Genomic DNA, 19794 nt, shown 5'->3' on the forward strand with positions numbered 1-19794 from the left:
TTCTACTTCTTACCCCAACCTCCTCCTCCATCCTGACTTCTCCTTCTTCTCCCATTTAATTTCTTCTCTTCTCTCCATCTCTCCTCTAGTTTCTCTCCCTCACGTCTCGCGCGTCTCGCGCAACCCCGTCAGGATGGATATGAACCATTTAATAGGGTCAGTCATCTGCACCTGCTGGTCGGTAGGGTTTGTGCGGCTCGGCAGGAGTTAACACCTGGCAGTCAGCGTTTCAACCTGATCTCCAAGAGCGACATTCGGTAAGTTCTGCAGACTGTTATGGTCAGTTCCCTCGCTCATTGCCGGTCAGATATGTCGGCACCCTCCATGAAATCAACCCGGAAGCCTCCACGATAGCCCTTGAGAATGTCATGTCCTTTGGCACCGAAGGCCGGCGGGGGAATCCCACCGATGAGGTTGCCCCGTCCAGCAGTGTCTACGAGTACATCGTCTTTCGGGGTAGCGACGTGAAGGACATCAGCGTCGCGGGGGAGGAAAAGCCAGAGGCCGCGAAGCCAGAGCAACCTCAGGTCCCAAATGACCCCGCCATCCTAGGAGTAAGTGAACCTTGCATGTTTTGCTTCAAGTCTTCCCCGTCTCCGCCGTGGACATTTCGTCGCGGTCGGCCAATTGATCAAATGATGAAATATTTTCGGATGTAAACTCACAGACCTGTTCTGAATGCGCAAAATCCGTGTTGATATTTTCCGTTGCCTTCCTTCTGATCTGATCAATCGCCTTCCACTTTGCTTCCATTTCGTTTTCATCTTGTCGGCTTCCTTACTGACTGGAGTCGAACAGAGCATGCCGCGACCCGGACCGGGACCAGGCCCTGAGCCGGGATCTGCTCCCCAGGCTATTCCTCAGAATCAACCTCCTCCGCAACAGGCCCAGGGTGCTCGCCAGCCTCCTCAGGGCTTCCCTCAACAGCCGCAATTCCCTCCAGGCTACTATCCACCATACGGCCAACGGTTTGGGCCACCTCCACCCTTTCCTCCTGGACCTGGCTTCCCCAACATGCCCTATGGCGCTCCGCCAGGCTGGTATCCTCCTCCAGGCCACCCATTCCCTCAGGGCCCGGGCCAGTTCCCTCCTCAAATGCCAATCGGGCCTCCTGGAGGTGCGCCTCCGCCCAACCCTACCTCTGAACTCCCCGTTGGGGATAAGCCCTCAAGCCGAAATGCTACACCGGCCGCACCAAATGCTCCCACTCCTCCTGTTGAATCCAAGCCGACGGTAGCGGAGGCTATGCAAGGTTCAGTGCCTCCTTCTGTTGCGGCTGCCGCTCAGAGAGGTGGTCGCGCTGTGCCGGCTATCCCGATTGCTGCTCCTGCTAAGCCTGTCGTTCCCGTTGCTGGCCCTCCTGCTGCGGACGCTACAGCTGCTGCTACGGCCGCCGTTGCCGCAGCGATGGCCAAGTTGCCGCAGCCCGGTGCACAGAAGGCCGACGTTGATACCGTTACACGGAAGATGAACGAGATGCGGCCATACGACAACAACCGTGCGCCTCGAGGCGGACGCGGCGGGCGTGGGGCTGCTCGCCCGCAGCAACAGCAGCAGCAGCAGCACAAGAAGATCGAACTCCCTCAGTCGGATTACGACTTTGAGACGGCAAATGCCAAATTCAACAAGCAGGATTTGGTCAAGGAAGCTATTGCCACTGGATCTCCGGCGGCCGAGGCGGAATCTCATGCCCCTCCCACTAGCGAGGACCAAGTTGATGATACCAACGGCACCCACGGTGCCTACAACCGGACCACCTCTTTCTTCGATAACATCTCGAGTGAGGCTCGGGACCGCGAAGCGAATGTGACCAACCGGTTTGGCGGCCGCGAGTGGCGCGCTGAAGAGGAGAAACGAAACATGGATACCTTCGGCCAAGGCAGTGTCGACGGTAATCGTGGTCGTGGTCGTGGACGTGGACGAGGTTATGGCCGCGGCCGCGGCGGCTACGGTCGTGGATACAGTCAAGGCTATGGACGAGGCCGGGGTGGAATGCGCGGAGGCCGTGCTCCGTCGGCGCAGTCGACGGGTGTTCCGTCGCAGAACTGAACTGTTTCTTTATTTGTTCCCGCGTTGCGCGTTTAGCGATTGTTACTCTGCTTTCTGGGTGGCCAGACCCATGACCGAAACGAATAACTCATGGTTGACATCTTTCTTTTCTCGTGTCTTTTTTGGCGCAATCGGAACCGGGGGAACCGGGCATTCTGGGAGGGCAATACGGTGACATTGCGGCAGGCAATTACGGTGATTTGATTTATGCGATCTCTTTTTTTCCCCATGTTTTCTGCCATACCCGCCTGTCGGTCATGTCTTTACCTACTCTTGAGGACAATCGAGTCAGTGAAGGACAGACACAGCAGGCTTGATTGATTGACAAGGGCGAGCCATCACGGCTGGTGTTTTGTATGTAGCATAGGAGGGACTTGCCCTTAATAAACCAACAAAAAAACAGGCCACAATCGGTCTCTCTACACCACCTTTATCTTCCGTAACTGCGCCAAGTGGACACAACAGTGCGGAGAAGCAACTCCCCACATCCACGGACCTCGGGCTTTACTACGAATATAACCCCTCGGCAATCCGTCGTCTCTCTCCACATCATTTATAAGAACCGTACACTCCGCGTAGCACGGTCCCGCCAGTAGATTTACAACACTCCCTGCTCCAATTGATCCATTCTGTTCAAAGCAAAGTCCATATAATAACACAGGATATCCGCAATGTCTGCTACATCAGCATCGACCAGGCTCTCCGCGCTCACAAAGCAAGTCCAAAATTCACCGGAATTATCCTCCGCCAATACCCAGAACCCGACCCAGCTCCCCTGGGACCCCAACTGCGCGCACTTCCCATTGAGGAAGGACCTTCCTCGCCTCCCCGGTGCGCCGGAGGGTGCGGCGTGGGTGTGGGGGGAAAATGATCAGGTATTCATAGATTTCCCTGGCGAATAGATATGAAATGAGATGAGATATTAATGCCATGTTTCTGTAGATTGGGCGGCTGAATCTCCTCACGCCGCAGCGTGTCAAGGCGTCTGTGGCGGAGATCTTGACGGGGGAGATGGTGAGACTTGAGTCCGTGCTGCCCTCTTACTCTTTCTACAGGGAAGAAAATGAGCGAGATAGGTACTAACACACGACACAGTCTCCCGCTCACAGTCCCTGAGAAGCCCGCGTTCAACCGCGAGACCTTCCACCATATTATCAAGTCGAATGTGCCGGACGTTATATACGACGATACCTACACTATGAACACGCAGAGCGGCACGCAGTGGGATGGTTTCAGGCATGTAAGTCTGACCTAGGTACCTAAGATATCATATAAGGTATCTATCATTTGCGGAGGGCCATACTAACCCGGATATCAACGGTGACTATCAGTTCGCACACATCGCTACAAAGACATTCTACAACGGGGTTAGTAGTTCCAATCAACCCATCCCAAACCAAAAAAAAAAAACAAGACTGAATAAAGGGGCCAAATAAACAGGCAAAAGGCAGCGACATAGTCGGTCCCACGAAAAACGACCGCTGCGGCATCCACCACTGGGCTCTCCACGGGATCGCCGGCCGCGGCATCCTCCTCGACTACTGGGGCTACGCAAACGCACACAACAAGGTCTACGACCCGTACAGCTCGCACGCAATAACCGTGTCCGAGCTACGCGCCTGCGCAAGCTGGCAAGGCCTCGACCTCCGGCCCGCCAGCGAAGGCGGGTCCATCCGCGTAGGCGACATCTTGCTCGTGCGGTCTGGGTTCGTGGCGCGGTATGGCCAGCTCAGCCCGGTCGAGCGGTACGCGGCTGCGACGCGCACGCACGGCGATATGTGCTTTGCGGGCGTGGCGCGCGGAGAGGACACGAAGGATTTCTTGCATGATTCGTACTTCGCTGCTGTTGCTGGGGACTCGCCCACGTTCGAGGTGTGGCCTGTGACTCCGGGGGATGATTATTTGCATCAGAATCTGCTGGCGCTGTGGGGGTGTCCGCTGGGGGAGATGTGGGATCTTGAGAGGCTTGCTGAGATGTGTAGGAAGAGGGGCAAGTGGACTTTCTTTTTGACGAGTGCGCCTGCTAATATGCCTGGTATGTCTCCCTCTCTCTCCGTGCGGGTGTCTTGGCTCTGGGGATTGATTGGTGTGCTAATTACCGGCTTTCGCTATTAGGTGGTGTGGGGTCGCATGCTAATGCTACTGCTATCCTATAGCGGTGTGCTGTAGATGTGTGGTGTGGGGTTGGCAGTTGGTTGAGTGAGTGTTTGTTGGGGAGGATGTAGGCAATTTGGGTTGCAGTTAGGGCTATGATTCACGACCGCCTCTCTATTACCAGCCTGATTCAGTTTGAAACAGTGTTATATCACATCCGACCAACACTTTCAACAGTAAGAAGCTTGGGGTTATTGTCATTTTATGACTGTGATAAGACAACTGCAAGAAAGAAAAATAGGACGTCTAAACCATGATATGCGTGGCAGCCCTAACTTCCATCTCCTACGGACTGTTCAAACCAAACCCAGGACCAACTGTCAACTCCCATTAAAAATGCAACATCGTAATCAAGTCAGGGCTACCCAGATAATAGGCATCATTAACAATACACAGGACAGGGTATAATGAAAAATTCATCACATCGTAATCGCAACCCCCAAAGTAGGCCAGTCATTCCCTTCCCTCCGATTCAATTCAATTCCACCTGCATCTCCATCCTGTCTCCGCATCCATCTATCTCAAACATGGCAAACCTTCTTCCAACAACATCAGTAAAATCAAAAGATATCCTCCGGCCATGGATAATCGTCCGTCAGCCAAGGCGCAGGGGCGTTCCTATTCCTTGCAGATTCAGTCTGCTGCTCGAGAGCCGCCGCCATCGTCAACCCTGATCTCGACCCTCGTTTCGGAGACTTGCTTGGCGAGCTATTCACTTTCGCAGCATTGGGAAGAAGTTCCTTCGGAAGAGGCGGGACGGGCGGGATGTCTTCATGCATGTATGTGCGACTGCTTCGATTCGGGCTCCGCTTTGAAGGCGAGGAGGATGGTGAGGGGGATGAGCGCCGCGGACTGCGGTCCGGATTTAGTTGGTTGTGTGGCTGGAGGTAGAATGCGCGCTGTTGGGACGGTGATGCTGGGGATGGGGAGAGCCAGGGATCTGAAGGGGCGTCCGAGTCGGGGATTATTGGGCCGTTGTTATTGGCGTTGGTGGTGTTCTTGCTGGGGGAGGAAGGTACCGCACGGAGAGTGGCTCGGGTTGGATATCTGCTTGGTGGGGGAGATCTTCTGGAGGACTTGGATTTGGAGTTTGGTGATCGGTTCGTGAGGGCGGCGGAGTGGGGGGTAGCTGATCTTCTTCGGGTTTGATATGGCGACAGTTTGCGCGCCGCAGCTGCAGCAGCATCAGAATCATCTTCGTTCGCGGTGTGTTTGCGCTCCACCGATCCGGGACTATCGCCAGCCTCGAGTTTTTGCCACTTCGCTTGACGAGGTGGCGGACTCAGCATGAACCCGTAGTCGGCTAAGAGTTGTTTTTGTTCTTCGAGCGCGTCGTCATCGTCGTCGATGCTCTCCGTCGCACAGGGCTGAGCAGACTTCCCACTACCGATAGATTCAGGAATTGGTGATTTCCTTTTGCGGGAGAAAGAGGAAGAGCTGTCCTTACCGATAGACGACGGCCGGGAGGGCTCCTTGGACCGCCGTTTCGGGGACTTAAGCGCCGCCGCTGGAGCGGCACTTTGTTGTGCCAGTCGTGATTCTTCTTCCTGGGACGCATTTTCACCAAGAGAAGGTTTGGCGGGAGAAGATTCGGATTCGGCGGCTTGTTGATCCAGGAGTCTTTCGGACGGTAGGGTTGGGAGAGCGCCGGGGACGAATTTGCGCGGATAGCTTTCGGGATCCATTTCCATGCACAGTGTCTTTTGCTGCGGCTGCGGCTGTGGCAGCGACTGTATCTGTGTCTGAGCCTGTGTCTGGGACGGTAACGCAGGAGCAGGCGTCCGATCCTCATTACCAGTCAGCTCGCGAAGCTCGCGTTTCGCGCGATCCAACTTGTCTTCGAGGTTGCTAACTTTCTTGAGCAGCTTCGCCTGCCGTGAAAGCTCCTTTTTCGATCTCTGTCTCCGAATCCCGGGGCCCTCCGAATCCTCAGACATTCGATCCGGATTGAACTCCGATACCACGGCAGTCGATGGTGCCTCGGGAGCCTTTGTGAATGGATTCTTGGCCTTGCGTAGCTCCTGGAAAGAAGACCGTTTTGAAGAGGCCCCGGAGTCACGCCGCGGCATTATTGCATTGCTGCGGTCTCCTCCAAGGTCTGTCGATTGGCGACCCGAGCCCTCAACAACAGCCGCATCACCCCCATAGTCGGTCTTTTCTTTGATAGACTCCCAGGTCTGGTCTGCCATGTTTGAATCAACTTGCTGGCTTTGGGTGTAAGCGCCCTTGTTGGTACCCTTGTAGCCAGACTTCTTGAGCTCCGCATATGCCTGCTCGGCCTGGTTCAGCACATCTGTCTGCGGCTGCGCCTTGTTCGATTCCGGGGAAGTCGCTTTGCCCCAGCCGCCGAAGGGGTTGAAGGCCGCTGCAATGGCCTTGCCAAACTTAAAGATTCCAGACTGCCGCTGCGAGCCAGATGACTTCTCCTCGCGCGTAAAGACGCTAGGTGGTTTCTCACTGATGCTGTCACCCATGCTAGCTTCGATGAACCGCGAGCGCCGGCCATTCCAGCGCCGCGGGCTGGACGATGTCCCTCCTTCTCCTCCATTACCCCCATTCTGGTGTCTATTGCGGAGAGACGCCAACGACCCGCGGGGTGACGCGCGAGGCGAAGCCCGCGGCGAGGCTTTCATCATGCCGACAGTATTGCCAACAAGACTCGCATAGCCTGCCCGGGCACCGCGACGCTCCAAGGATCCGTAGTCCGCGCTTTCCTCGGGCAGCGGCCAGTCATTCGAGCGGCGGCGTTTGACCGACTTGGCAGAGGGAGACCTGTAGTCATCTGGACCTGCTTCTTCGGCGTCGTCAAACTGGCCCGAGACATCCGAGCTCCAGTCTGGGTGGACATCTTCGTCATCGCTGGAGCGCTGGTGCTTGCGCGATGTGCGCTGTTGCTGCTGCTGGAGCTGCTTGGTTGCCGGGTGTTGGTCGACCTCCATTGCGACGGGGTCGTGGGATCTCTGTGAAGCACATTGCGAAAGAGAGTTAGCGGCGCTCCTCTGATTTTAATCCTTATTGTTTCATTCATGCCCGTGCCAGGGAGGCGCATACAGCTCCCCTGGATGGTTCGGGGTCAAGGAGAGAATTTACCTTGGTACCCGCCGTCATGTCGGCTGCTATCCCTGCCTGTCTTATCCCGGTCTCCCCACACGCCCTTGTCTCGGATGATCGATTGGGAGGTACGTACGTGGTGGGGAAGACACCACGAGCGATGGAAACAATCAGAGGGAATTCATAGATCACGAAAATAAGAGAGTGCGTAGGTGGATGTTGGCAACAGTTGCGGATGCGACAACAAAGGGTTTGTTTACATACTCGGCCCGTGTTTTGGTTGGTCCGAGTCCTCGGGGCTGCACCACCACCACGGGGCGATCCTACAGGCCTTCCGATTTCCAGAATGTAGGCACTTGTTTCAGCTGGACGGAATGACTATGGCATTGACAGGCTCCTACATTCATGGCGAAAGCCCTACATTTACTGCAATAAATGGATTTCAAATGATCAATTCCAGAAATAATACGCTAGAACTCAGGTATCAAGGAGATGCCACAACGCCAGGATAAAAACAGGATAGATTAAGCAACGGGGCAGACCCAGGGGAGCGCACCCATTGAACGGAACAAGCAAGGGAAATCCTCCAGCATCGCAATTTGAACGTCTCCCTCCCAATGGCATACTGTCCTGGCTTTTGGCTCTCCACTCGGCGGAATGGACAAGCCAAAGGGAGACAGCGCACCGTTTGCTGGGGAAAAAAACCGAAAAAAGAAAATGATTTCTTGCCGTGTCCTTTTTTGAGCATCCATTAGGAAAATCCAACCCACGCCGACTTCGCAGCGGAGGAGGCAGAGGAAGAGAAAAGTATGGTGCAGGGGCCCCGGAACAAATGCGTAAACGACAGGATCATCAGGCCCGGGGGAATATAGATGGAGAGACGGGGAGAGAGAGAGAGAGAGACAAACACGCAAAGAACTTCAAGATGGAACCCAGATAGAACGAGTAATCAAACACAGAGAAAAAGAGAAAGGAGAAAGAGAGAGGCAAGAAAAGGGCTCCTGGATGGACGTGACTGCACAATGAATCGAGAGGTCTAAGCGCGGTGGGCGATAAAAGAGAGACCGAAGACGGCGTAGTGCAAAAAGAAAAGAAAAAGGTCATGTACAGCAAACAAGAGTCATCCAGACGCTTTGTCCAACGGGGTTGGTGGGATCTGCCCTCTCCGAGTCCAACGCGTTAGATCAATTCTCGGAAAGAAAAGAATCGTGATCTCGTGAGACCCAACCTCCAAGCAACTGTTTATAGGCATCTCGTGTTTTTTTATACGACGGAAGGCGGGACTTTCATCACCGTCCTTCCATTGGCACGCTTGTAGGCCATCTCGTCTCCAAGTTCCGCGATCAGAGCCGCTCGTTGGGCTTCGATCCTGCGGTAGGTGGTGGAGTAGGTGTCCGTGTCTGGACGCATGCCGTTGGTCATCGGGCGCTCATCCAGACCAAACGAATCCTCGTGGGTCCGCTTAATCGAGGTCGGTCCCGACTGGTAGTACATGCGACTGCCAGACATGGCATCGTATCCTGAGCTCGGTGACTCCACCGCTGACATTGGCTGGTTCACGTATTCGCTAGACAGTGCTTTCAGTGGTGGCAGAGAGTGAGCCAGGTGCGGGGTGTGGGCCTGGGGAATCATATTTTGGGCCATGGGCTGATATTGCATCGGGTCCATAGAACGCATATCCATGTATGGTGGTTGGGGTTTGGGTGCTTCCATTTGGTAGGGTTGCATGGCTGCCTGCATGCCCATCTGCATGTTCTTGGGGTATGACATTTGTTGTTGCGCCATGGGATTCGCAAGTGGATATCCAGCCGGCGTTGATTCATAGTCTGAAGTGGTGGATGGTTGTCGCAGGTGTGAGAAGCTGGATTGCGGTGAGTACATGCTGGCTGATGATGCAGCTAATGGTGGCGGCGTGGGAGGCATTTGAGGAGCCGGGTAGGACATGGGCGTTGAGCCAAACGATAGGTGGGACTGGTAGCTCGGTGTTTGCGAAGGCGCCATAGGCACAGGGGCAGGGGGCATCGGCCGTTCGTACGGCTGAGGAACCGGGAATCCATAGTCCGATACCGATGTTCGTCGGTTGGGGTCTGGCTGGAATCCGTAGGGGGAATGCATCGCGCTGTGGTTGCTGTTTGACCGCGGGCGCTCTATTGAAGCAGCGATATAGCGGTCTGGGGTGGTGTACCGGTCGGATTGGCGATACGCCGAGGAGCGATCTCCGTCGAAGTCGTATTCTTCCTCGCGCTTGTCGCCGCGGCGCCTCATGCGAACGTCGCGACGAATACGGACACGGCAGCCCTGCTCGGCGATGATACGACTGAGCGAAGTGCTGGTCGCCAGGCCAGGGAACTTCTTGGCGCTGTAGACGGTGAATGGCACCGACTTGACCTCCAGGCGGAAATGCAGGAACGCTTGCGGCGATCCCGGTCTGTTCGTAGTCGCACGGGGAACCTGGTTGGGGATGGGCATGGTCGAGTCCTTGTCGGCATCCTTGGCATCTTTGATCTCCTCGTAGAGATGGAAGTTCAGGCGGTAGCGACCCTCGTGTCGCACCGACAGATCCGGGAAGATAAAGTAGCCCGCCTGCGTCGGACGGTCCAAATACGCAACCCCGGCGACCGGCACACCTGTCAATACCGGGCACGAGGGCGGTCCAGCCAGCCGACCGTGAGCGATAGGGCGTGCAGAGTCCAACGTTGCATACAGAAAGAAGTTGGCATTATAGGCGAACGTAATGTCGGTCTTTTGCGCGTCATTGCCTGGTTCCGACTCAAAAATCCGCAATTCAACCACCGGTGGCGGGTCGACCGGTCGGCGATCAGCAGATGCTATATTTTTTATTGTCAGTGACTCAGGCCGAGGAACGATGGATGATGGAAAACGCTTACATTTGGCACCGGCACCACATGCTCGCGCCCGTTCAGGCTGTTGCATCACACTCAACTTATAAGTGATCTGTTTGCCCTCCCGCGTAATGCGGCTGACAGAGTGTTCTGTCTCATTATGGGGCGGCAGCATGGAAGGTCTGGTCGACATCTTGGGCGACTGGACGCTTTATTCGGGGTTAGTATGGGATTGGTCGGTCGTTGGATGTTGGTTGTTTGGCGACCACGTACGTCCCCAATCACGTCCGACCGAGTGATTTTTGTGGAATCGACGATATTTCGTATCCTCCCTTTTGTGTACCCAATGTATCGTGCACCGTCGTCCTCTGCAGCTGGACCGTGAGCACGATCGCAGACGGGGTCTCAATCGAAGGAAAGCCCGGGAGACGGGAACATGGAAAGGCGGGACCCGAGAGAAAGGAGCGGTGAACCGGTCGAACAATGGCGCCAATTCCGACGACGACCGAAGATGGGAATGGAGAAATACAAGGACCCGAGATGGTGGATGAAGGGGAGAAGGATGAAAAAGGAAGAGAAAGAAGAGGGAAGGATGTGTGAGAGAGAACACGCCGATGGGAGGGGGGGTGACACTAACGGCCTTAAGGCAGGACTCAGCCGTGACCGAGTGAGTACGGGGGTCTGTTATGGGCCGATGCGGCGGGAGCGAGGTATCCGGGAGGTACAGCGGTATTTTTGTTCTCTTCCTCCCTATTTCTACAGTGTCGACCATCGTCGACAAGCTTCATATCCAACTCCTCCAGTTCCAAAGTACTCCCATCGATTCTCCGAATACTCTCTCCCCAGGCCTACCAAACCCATACCCATACCCACCCGTACCGCCAATCCGACTGAACAGCAGCGATCGTCAAGCTCCCCGGTCCCGCTGCGTTCGGTTTAACCCCGTCCGCTAGGGCTCCTTCGACTAGCCTCTCGCTCCAAACGGGGGCCTCATCTCTTCACCCAGTTCCTGTCCTCTGGTCTTGGGACATTGGACTCGTCGATCTTGATGATCCACCAGGCTCCACGATTTGGTCCTTTTCGTGCGGCGTAGACAAGGGCCGGGTTTTTTCAGTCGTGGCCAGTCAGTCGTTCAGTAGGCCGTGGAATCGACCTGTCGGGTTGTGTATCGGTGTGGCAGATTTACCGGCCCTCTCTTGCATTCAATCCGTTCTCGATCTCCCTTTTCGTCCCAACAGACAAGTACGATAGCCTTATTCACACACACACCGTGCTCAAACTATAACCTACCCGCCATGCCGTCATATCGAGCCGCGGCTACTAGTTGCCTTGACTATTGAAAAACCCAGTCGGTCGAGCCCGACATCACGATCGGTCAAGGGCGCAGCAGCGGATCCAGACTGAAATACTGATCGACCATGATTCACGCAGGTCTACTCCTTTTACTCCGTACATGGAACCATTCTTCCTCTTGCTCCCCCACGGCTGGCGGTCCGCACCGAGTGGGTGGCCCGCCAGCCCCGTCCACGCACCCATGGCTCTCCCCCCTGTCCGGACCAGTCCGAGCGCCGGAGATAGCGAGCTTCCTCCCCCCAGCTTAACTCCCCGTTCATCAGTCAGGTGAATCGATTCCCCTGCGCTCAAACGCGAAATGTACCACCAGAGGAAAAACTAGTCCGGTTCTGCATACCGCCCCCATCATGAATTGTCATGATGCAAGCGAGCCGGGGACTCCTCGGGCTTTTTGCACCCACCACGTGGGAGTTGATAACGACTCGCCAGGAAGCTGAAACCCACGGTCGACACGATGGTGACATCGCCGAACCAACTAACGGTATGCTTATCGTGATGTTATGCATGCATCCACCAGGAAGAAATGAAGAGGACCGGCGCGGCGACCAGGCATCCGGGGCCATGGTTGGCGCTCAGATCGCGGGCGCCACACGATGAGGGTAACTACTGAATTACCGGATTTGGAAAACCGTTATGGCTCCGATCGTCCCCACCCGCAGTAGTACTAGCGACGAGTGTAAGATGTACAGACTCCTGTTGGTAAGAAACGTAGCCCGATTCATCATCGCCCCTCTTGCAGAATCCGGTAACGCTCTTGCCAGTAAGCAACGGGAAATCCTACTACGTATCCATCCGGGGATCAATGGTGAAGACTTCCAGTCGATCAAACTCATGAAATGTTAAATGAAGGAACAGGCTTGCCCGGATCTATTTGTGTGTACGGGGCGTAGGAGGGGAATAGTCCGATCCGTGTCTCACGGAGTCCCCGGTCCGGACAACTCATGCTGGTCCAGGCCCTGTGATGACCAAGCGAATTGGCTTCGCCATGTTGAACGAGATCTGCTGTACATCATTTCGCACGGCCTGTGCGGGGAGAGAAAATCAGGGACCGTCCCTCTTGATGATCCTTCGTTGGTATCATGGTGGTGTGTCCGAGGTACATGTCCTATTGTTGGTTGCATGGTTGGTCGTGTTCCTTGATTCTCCGAGCTAGGCGAGGTTCGGGAATTTTCAGCTGCACCGTGAGGCGGGACGAGGGTATGCATGTGTGAAAGTCTCAACCAACGAGTGATCGGTCAACGATGATCTTCCCCGGGGGCTCCTAGAACGTTGTCTAGAGTAATTGCATCGGTGCGAGGGCCTCGAGGGGCATTGGAGAGCGCGGTAGACTAGAAGAGACCGAGACGCAGGAGAGGAAACACGCAAAGTGTGTTGGATGCACGAAGTGGTATCCCCAAAGGGAAGGACTGAACGTCTTAGGCACCCACCTCTCCAAGAATCCATCGGAGCTTGATAGGGACGATGATTATTATGGTTATTTTCTATTTGCTATGCCTAGTGATTAATTCGAGTGTTTTGTCCGTTTTCCGGGAGCCAAATTTTCCTCGATGAATGCATCCCCCGAAACAAATATTAATTTTTGTCGCCGTTGTTGGCCATGTCGAGTCAATCTCCTCGGTCAAAATATATAGATCGCGTCAACAACATTATTCACACCACCAGCATCTATCCATTTCACTTGGAATAGCAGAAATGAAAAGAAGAAACCCTACCCCACTAACTCCAAAAGTACAATTACACACTCATACCCACAGAGTATGACAACATGATTATCCTATTCCCGACCCTCTGATTGGCCGTTCAGCCCATTAACCTCGATATTCGTCGCGACCCGCCTACTGACCGTCCCTTCTTATGGATCTTCTGTCTGTCCTACCAGACTTCGCGACCAAACCCTACGCGCACATCCTCCCCCCTCTCGAGCGCGGCAAGATCACCACCGTCGACCTCATCACTCTCGACACCCTCGAGATCGCCAAGCGCGCCCATGTGCCCCCGGCCGACGTGCGGCGGCTGGCCGCGCGCATCGTCGACGCCCTCCACGGGGACCTAGGCTTTGAGAACAATAATACAGTAGCAGACACCGAAGCCATCTCCAGCAACAACACCAACCCCACCACCACAACTCCCCCCACCCCGAACCGCACTATCGGCACGGGGACAACAACCCTTGACGTGACGCGATGGACCACCATCAGCACACTCGACCCGGCGCTGGACGCGCTGCTCGGAGGAGGCATTCCAGCCGGATACGTGACCGAGATAACCGGCGAGAGTGGGAGCGGCAAGACCCAATTCCTGCTCAGCATCCTGCTCTCTGTGCAGCTGCCCAAATCGAAGGGTGGCCTCGACCGGCGAGCCGTGTACATCTCAACCGAACACCCGCTCTCCACGCCGCGGCTCTCCCAGCTCCTAGAGTGCCATCCCTGCCTCTCATCCCTGCCCGATGACGAGAAACCATCACTGCAAAATGTCCTGGCTATCAATGCTATGGACCTCGAGACGCAGGACCATATCCTCAACTTCCAACTCCCCGTCGCCATTGCGCGGTATAATGTCGGTCTCGTTGTGATTGACTCGATTACTTCCAACTACCGCGCCGAGCACTCCTCCAATAGCATGCTGGCTCTCTCGGCAAGATCAAGCGAGCTCGCGAAGCTGGGCCAGCTGCTGCGCAATCTGGCGGTTAAGCATGATATCGCGGTTGTATTGGCGAATCAGGTCTCGGATCGCTTTGATCCCGTGGACGGACATAATGGGATGGCCCAGGCTGGGATTCCGTTTGCCCTTAGCCAGAATACCGCAGTCGCAGGAGCAGCAGCAGGAGGAGGGGGACGCGAGTCAGGCGCCAATTCTCCTCACCCTCGGTCTCGGACCGAGACAGACCAGCAGGCGTTCCTTCCCTCATCATCACCCGCCGCGATCCCATCATCACCATTCCCCGCCCAAGAAGACGACCACTTCGACGGCTCCTATCTAATCGGCAACCCGGCCCGCAACGCGCTCCTGAGTCTGCTGCACCAGGAACGCTTCTTCACGGGCTGGGGAGACGGTGTACCTCCAGAGACGGGGTCCCTTAAGACTCCAGCATTGGGGTTCTCCTGGTCCACGCAGATTGCGTGTCGCATTGCGCTAAAGAAAGAAGAAGAGGCTAGGGCGGTGGTCACGAGTGTTCCAGCAGTCCAGAGTCAGGAACAGAAGACGAAGCTGAAGCCTCCAGACCAAAAGTCCGTAGTGGGAGAGCAAGAACAAGGGACGGGTCCAGAGGGTACGAAGCCAGTCCAAGACTTGACCTCAAGACCGGCGCCGGAGTTCCAGCGCCCGGATACGCCACCGCGGATCACTAGACGAAGCATGAAACTCGTCTTCGCGCCGTGGACGGCGGGGAGTACGGGCATGAACGGGAGGAGGAGCGGCGAAGTCGATTTTGAGATCTGGAAGGGTGGGCTACGAAGTATCTAGTACAGCTCCCTCACCAGCTGGAGAGAATCCTCTATATGGATGAACGCGAGGTTCTAGACGAACGAACCAATAAACAACAGATCCTGCCCTAACATAACACAAAACAAGACACAACCCGCTCCACATAACTATTCCTTGTCCTTGTAAATAAATAACAAATCACAACCCCGATGATAATAACGGGCAGGCCACCGGCTAGTGGCGGAACTGTTACCTTGTTTCCTTTCCAACCAACCCCGCAACGACAGGGATCAGTCCAACGGCCTTTTTCTTGGGTCTGTTTCTCGCCCCGAACATCCGTTGTCTTCGTCACTCGTGTCATCATCATTATCCTCATAATTCATTATTGATCGGTGTACTTTTTAGAAAATGCCTCCTCGTCCTGCTTGGTCTTCTTAGTCGGGTCGGCTCTGGAGGCAGATATGATATCGACTAACAGACAGCACTAACCGTGACATGACAGAGAGCCTTGCCTATCGAGAAGAATACTGCTGCCTCTACCTACTCCTTCTCCGACTACCACAGCAGAGGACGAAAGTGAAGAAAACAAGCATGCGTTAACTCTCAGCTCACGGTTTCGACGGCGAAAGCATTACCAGTCTGGATACACTACTACTCGACGCAGAGCGAGAGGCACGTCACCGCTGTTACTTAAGACGAGAAACCTGGAAAAGGTTGACACAGAAAAAATCGACAGTGATCATATTAAACACAATAATGTAACCAGAGACAGTGACGACCTCTATATATCGACAAAACTAACCCCAGTACTGACAGGGTCTTCCTCGTTTCCTCCTGGACCCTAAACACCTCACTCGAGATCGACATCAACACCAACATCGACACCGACTCATCATCTCCACATGAGATAACGCAAGATGAAAAACGAAATAAACACGGTCTAACGCGTGACGTGGAGTGAAAGGGGGGGTGGTCATATCGAACCAGCGAGAGCACACCATGAGAGGGAAGAAGCACCAGCCGTCTTTTCTTTCTATGTCGTGCCAAAGATTCTCAGAGCTCGCATATCATGAGACACAACAACAACAAACATCATCAAAAACAAATGCACATCTCTTCGTCTATTGAGTCATCTTGTTGGGCGGAATACCGATGCCGTTCTGGTTGCGGAAGAAGAGCACGCCCTCGCTCTCGCCGGTGGCGCCCGCAGTGGGCTCGACGAACTGGCAAGTGCGGGCAGATGTCCAGAGGGCCTTGAAGAAACCTGTCCAGCCGCTCTGGGCCTCAGTGCGGTAGTGGCTGCCCATCACGCCCTTGATGGCGTCGCTGGCCTCATCGGCGTTGTAGAAGGGGATGTTGCTGACATAGTGGTGCAGCACGTGGGTCTCGATGATACCGTGGAAGATGTGGCGGCCGACGAAGCCAAAGTCGCGGTCGATCGTGGCAGCGGCGCCGCGGGCAAAGTTCCACACCTCGGGCTGGTAGTGCGGCAGCGTGGGATCGGTGTGCTGCAGGTAGGTGATGGCCACCAGCCAGTGATTCACCCACAGGTACGGGATGCCGTACCACACGGCCAGGTTGAGCCAGCCATAGGTCGAGCCGATATAGTACAGGGCCGAGCCCGTGATCAGGAGACCCAAGTCGCTCAGGGCGATGAGCTTGGCGTCCTTGGCCTCGTACAGCGGGCTGGACGGGCTGAAGTGGTTGACACCATGGCCCCATCCGTTGGTCTTGCCCTTGCCACGGCCCTCGAGCTGGCGCTCGTGGTTGTTGTGTCCGGTGACGTTGGTGATCAGGTACAGGGGCCAACCGAACAGCTGCTGGAGCAGCAGGTTCGTCGCGGTCAGGATCGGGGTGTCCTCCATCAGCTCGCCGACCTCGTGGAGGGTGCGGCCGACGCGAGAAGCATACTCGGAACGAGTCCTGGGCACGAACACCATGTCGCGGGCCAGATTACCGGTGGCCTTGTGGTGCTTGCCGTGAGAGATCTTCCACGAGAAGTACGGCACCAGCAGGAGCGAGTGGCAGATCCACCCGACGGTGTCGTTGAGCACCTTGGACGGCGAGAAGGCCTGGTGGCCGCACTCGTGGGCCAGCACCCATACACCGGTGCCGACCAGACCCTGCACAATGGTGTACAGAGTCCACAGGGCCACGCGAGCGGGCATGAAGGGAACCGTCTCCGGGGTGACATAGTTGTGGAAGAGGTAAAACACCGAGGCCAGGATGGTCATGTCGCGGAAGACATAGTAGAGACTGGTGACCGCGGAGCGGTGGAAGCAGTGTGCGGGAATGGCGTCGCGGATCTGCTTGATGGTGAAGTCGGGCAGCTTGAACTCGTTGCCGTACGTGTCGAGCATCTTGCTGGCCTGCTTGTCCGAGGCCATCGAGGCCATCGAGGACAGCGAGGTGGACGAGGGCGACTGGCGGGGGCTGTCAAAGGGCGATGGCGACACCGAGCTGGGCACGGAGGTGTCCGTGGGCTGACTGCGACGGAGCGCCATGCGCTTGGGAACAGCGGTGGACGACATGTTATATAGGGGGAGAGGTATGGATGGCGGATCCAGGAGCTTTCCGTTCTCTGCTTTTAATGAAGGTAGGGTTCTACGGATCGTCAGTCCAGTGTTCATTCACAGCAGCGCCACGCTGCCATGCAGACTCGACTCACCAGTGAAAGCTGAGCAGTCTTTGAGTTTCCTCGGGAGGTTACACAAAGCCAGGGATCCCTCGAACGAGTCAAGAAGCGGTGGGTGAGAGGCAGAGTGTGGGTGGGTGGGGAGATAATAAAGGTGTTGATAAACCCAGTCCAGTCCGTTGACGACCCCGAGACCCAGGCGACGGAAGAATTGCGAACAGAATCGAATAGCAAGGACGATCACAGGAGGAAAGGAAGAAGAAAAAGAAAAGAGATTGACGGCGAAAAGGGAACCCAAACCCAAAAAAAATAGTCAGGGACGGCGAGAGCCAAAAAATGATTACCGGGTACGTATTTTGCATACACAGACCCTCGCTAAGTATGGCGCCACTCGGGGATACCGCGCTGCAAATTACAACAACGTATCGCTGCATGAACTGGTCGCCTCTCTCTCAGCGCCGCCACTACTGCTACACCTGCGCCATGATCTGACCAACCGAGGTGCCAATGGGGATAGGATAGCTGAACACATTACGACCGAACCCATTCCATAGGTCCGAATCAACCGCACACCCAGGGAGTGCACCTGGCATCCTGCTGACCGCCTACTATCGCGCTCAACACTTGTCCGAGGTTTCATATGGAGCCCAGATGCAATATGGGGAAGCTAGCTCCCTTTCACATGCTGCCGGAGTGGGTCAGTGCCCGTCTGGCCTGATCGCCTTATCTTCGGCGGTCCATTTTCGTGTCTGCTGTCGGTTCTGCTCGCGGGGATTGGGTCGTGGTGGAAAAATGGAGCCCGGGCATAGTACAGGAGTTAGTTCGTGAGGAACCCAGACGATCGGTGGCGGAGAGAGCTCACTGCTGCTATCACTGTCGATCGAGAATAATAACAGGTGGCGATTGTATTGATTGACTACTATGGAAGTAAGAGGAATCCAATTGCCACAGCAAAATTCCTCGCTGTTTTCGGTCACACTGGCTGTAACTAAACGGAATTTAACTGTTGGGCCGAGCTGATTTTGTTGAGACGCCCCTCGCCAATCACGCCCCACCCGAGAATTTGCAAATTGGTATTTTTCTTGGCAGCACAGCAGTAGCGGGATTCATCGATCGGGGCTTAGGTCGTAGGGGTCTACCACGATTTGGTGTGAGCAAGCGATATTCTCTAATCAGAGAGTAGGCACTGGATGATCGAAAAATATATATCTTTTGACAATCTTCGACTGAGCGAGGCCTATCCCATGCCCCCCGATCATTATTATTCGTAGCTCTAGACACACGATGTACAATTAAACCACAACGCTAGGTGCCGGTCACTCGGCCTATTTTCGGCGCCCTTTTCACCGGAATCTTAGTCATCCGCACGTCATGTGACTCGATTGAACCATGTGCTCACTACACGCTCTCACTACACGCTCAGCCTTCACTCAGGGTGCTCTCAGCAGATGATCAGAGGTGACGTGTCTTTATTCTACCTCTGATCTGCTTGTAGCCGCTCAAGGCGGAAATAGAAACGTCTTTTTCTTTTGGAGTGTAGGCCCTTCCAAAGCCATTTCTCTAGTACTTAAAAAGCGTCTCTCGCTCTCTGTACATTTTGCGCAGAATAACTCGCCTACAACGGCCATTTCGAATTACTACCCTAGAGTTTTTCTGAGTGACTGTTATTCTTGTGTTCTATCCCGTCTGATCCTGGTTTTTTGATCTCCGTTCTTCTTTTCTTCTTAGTTTCTGTAGTCAATTGCTTCCTATGGCTATTAGATAACTCTGACATCAAAAAATGTAGTAGCTTGTACGAAAATTAGAGGTTGTAGTACTAGCTTTGTCGTATGTCTATTAGGCGTAGCCTTTACGCGTTATAATGGTGACAGTAAACCCGCCGCCTCGAGTAGTGATTGGCTCCGAGATCACGGGGTGAGGCGCTCTCTGATCACTTAGAGCTGGCCCCAAGCGATCTCTGAGCTGCTCACGGAGGAACTAGAGTACTCACCCCGTCGCCCACCCCTTTTAGTTCCCATAGTGCCTCTAGTACTTCGCCTGCTCCGATGCTAAACGCTCTACTGCCTATTGATGTTCCTAGGAATCTAGGCCAAGGTGACGTTTTCCTATGTTGTTAGTAACTCCCTGTCGAACCTCCTAGTGACAAATTTGGTTTCTTGAATCTAACTCTAAGGCCTCAGGTTGAGATTTTTGGATTGTGAGAGAAAGTGATAGGCAAAAGAAGACCTAAAATGATCAATTGTTTGAAATTCCTCTATTAAGTATGTACTAAGAATTATTGTTCTT

At 54.8% G+C, this 19794-nt stretch overlaps 6 protein-coding genes across 6 annotated transcripts; 3 read left to right on the forward strand and 3 right to left on the reverse strand.

Annotated features, from left to right (window-relative positions):
- Nucleotides 1–133: 133 nt before the first annotated feature.
- PFLUO_LOCUS4918 (uncharacterized protein) lies at nt 134–2049 on the forward strand (the record flags this gene model as incomplete). The annotated part of the gene is made up of 4 exons (XM_073782315.1): nt 134–156; nt 222–257; nt 308–554; nt 799–2049. 4 exons carry the CDS (start codon nt 134–136, stop codon nt 2047–2049), a joined length of 1557 nt encoding a protein of 518 aa, XP_073638983.1.
- A 671-nt stretch (nt 2050–2720) lies between these two features.
- Nucleotides 2721–4218, forward strand: PFLUO_LOCUS4919 (uncharacterized protein; the record flags this gene model as incomplete). Its single annotated transcript, XM_073782316.1, has 5 exons — nt 2721–2924; nt 2992–3074; nt 3145–3289; nt 3475–4043; nt 4206–4218. 5 exons carry the CDS (start codon nt 2721–2723, stop codon nt 4216–4218), a joined length of 1014 nt encoding a protein of 337 aa, XP_073638984.1.
- Nucleotides 4219–4763: 545 nt separating this feature from the next.
- PFLUO_LOCUS4920 (uncharacterized protein) lies at nt 4764–7142 on the reverse strand (the record flags this gene model as incomplete). The annotated part of the gene is made up of 1 exon (XM_073782317.1): nt 4764–7142. One exon carries the CDS (start codon nt 7140–7142, stop codon nt 4764–4766), a length of 2379 nt encoding a protein of 792 aa, XP_073638985.1.
- Nucleotides 7143–8517: 1375 nt separating this feature from the next.
- PFLUO_LOCUS4921 (uncharacterized protein) lies at nt 8518–10290 on the reverse strand (the record flags this gene model as incomplete). Its single annotated transcript, XM_073782318.1, has 2 exons — nt 8518–10082; nt 10143–10290. The coding sequence occupies 2 exons, from the start codon at nt 10288–10290 to the stop codon at nt 8518–8520; spliced, it is 1713 nt and encodes a 570-aa protein (XP_073638986.1).
- A 3014-nt stretch (nt 10291–13304) lies between these two features.
- PFLUO_LOCUS4922 (DNA repair protein rhp57) lies at nt 13305–14912 on the forward strand (the record flags this gene model as incomplete). Its single annotated transcript, XM_073782319.1, has 1 exon — nt 13305–14912. One exon carries the CDS (start codon nt 13305–13307, stop codon nt 14910–14912), a length of 1608 nt encoding a protein of 535 aa, XP_073638987.1.
- Nucleotides 14913–15994: 1082 nt separating this feature from the next.
- Nucleotides 15995–17404, reverse strand: PFLUO_LOCUS4923 (Oleate hydroxylase fah12; the record flags this gene model as incomplete). The annotated part of the gene is made up of 1 exon (XM_073782320.1): nt 15995–17404. The coding sequence occupies one exon, from the start codon at nt 17402–17404 to the stop codon at nt 15995–15997; it is 1410 nt and encodes a 469-aa protein (XP_073638988.1).
- Nucleotides 17405–19794: the final 2390 nt, after the last annotated feature.

The sequence above is a fragment of the Penicillium psychrofluorescens genome (genome assembly GCF_964197705.1).
Source record: "Penicillium psychrofluorescens genome assembly, chromosome: 3".
Lineage (NCBI taxonomy): Eukaryota > Fungi > Ascomycota > Eurotiomycetes > Eurotiales > Aspergillaceae > Penicillium > Penicillium psychrofluorescens.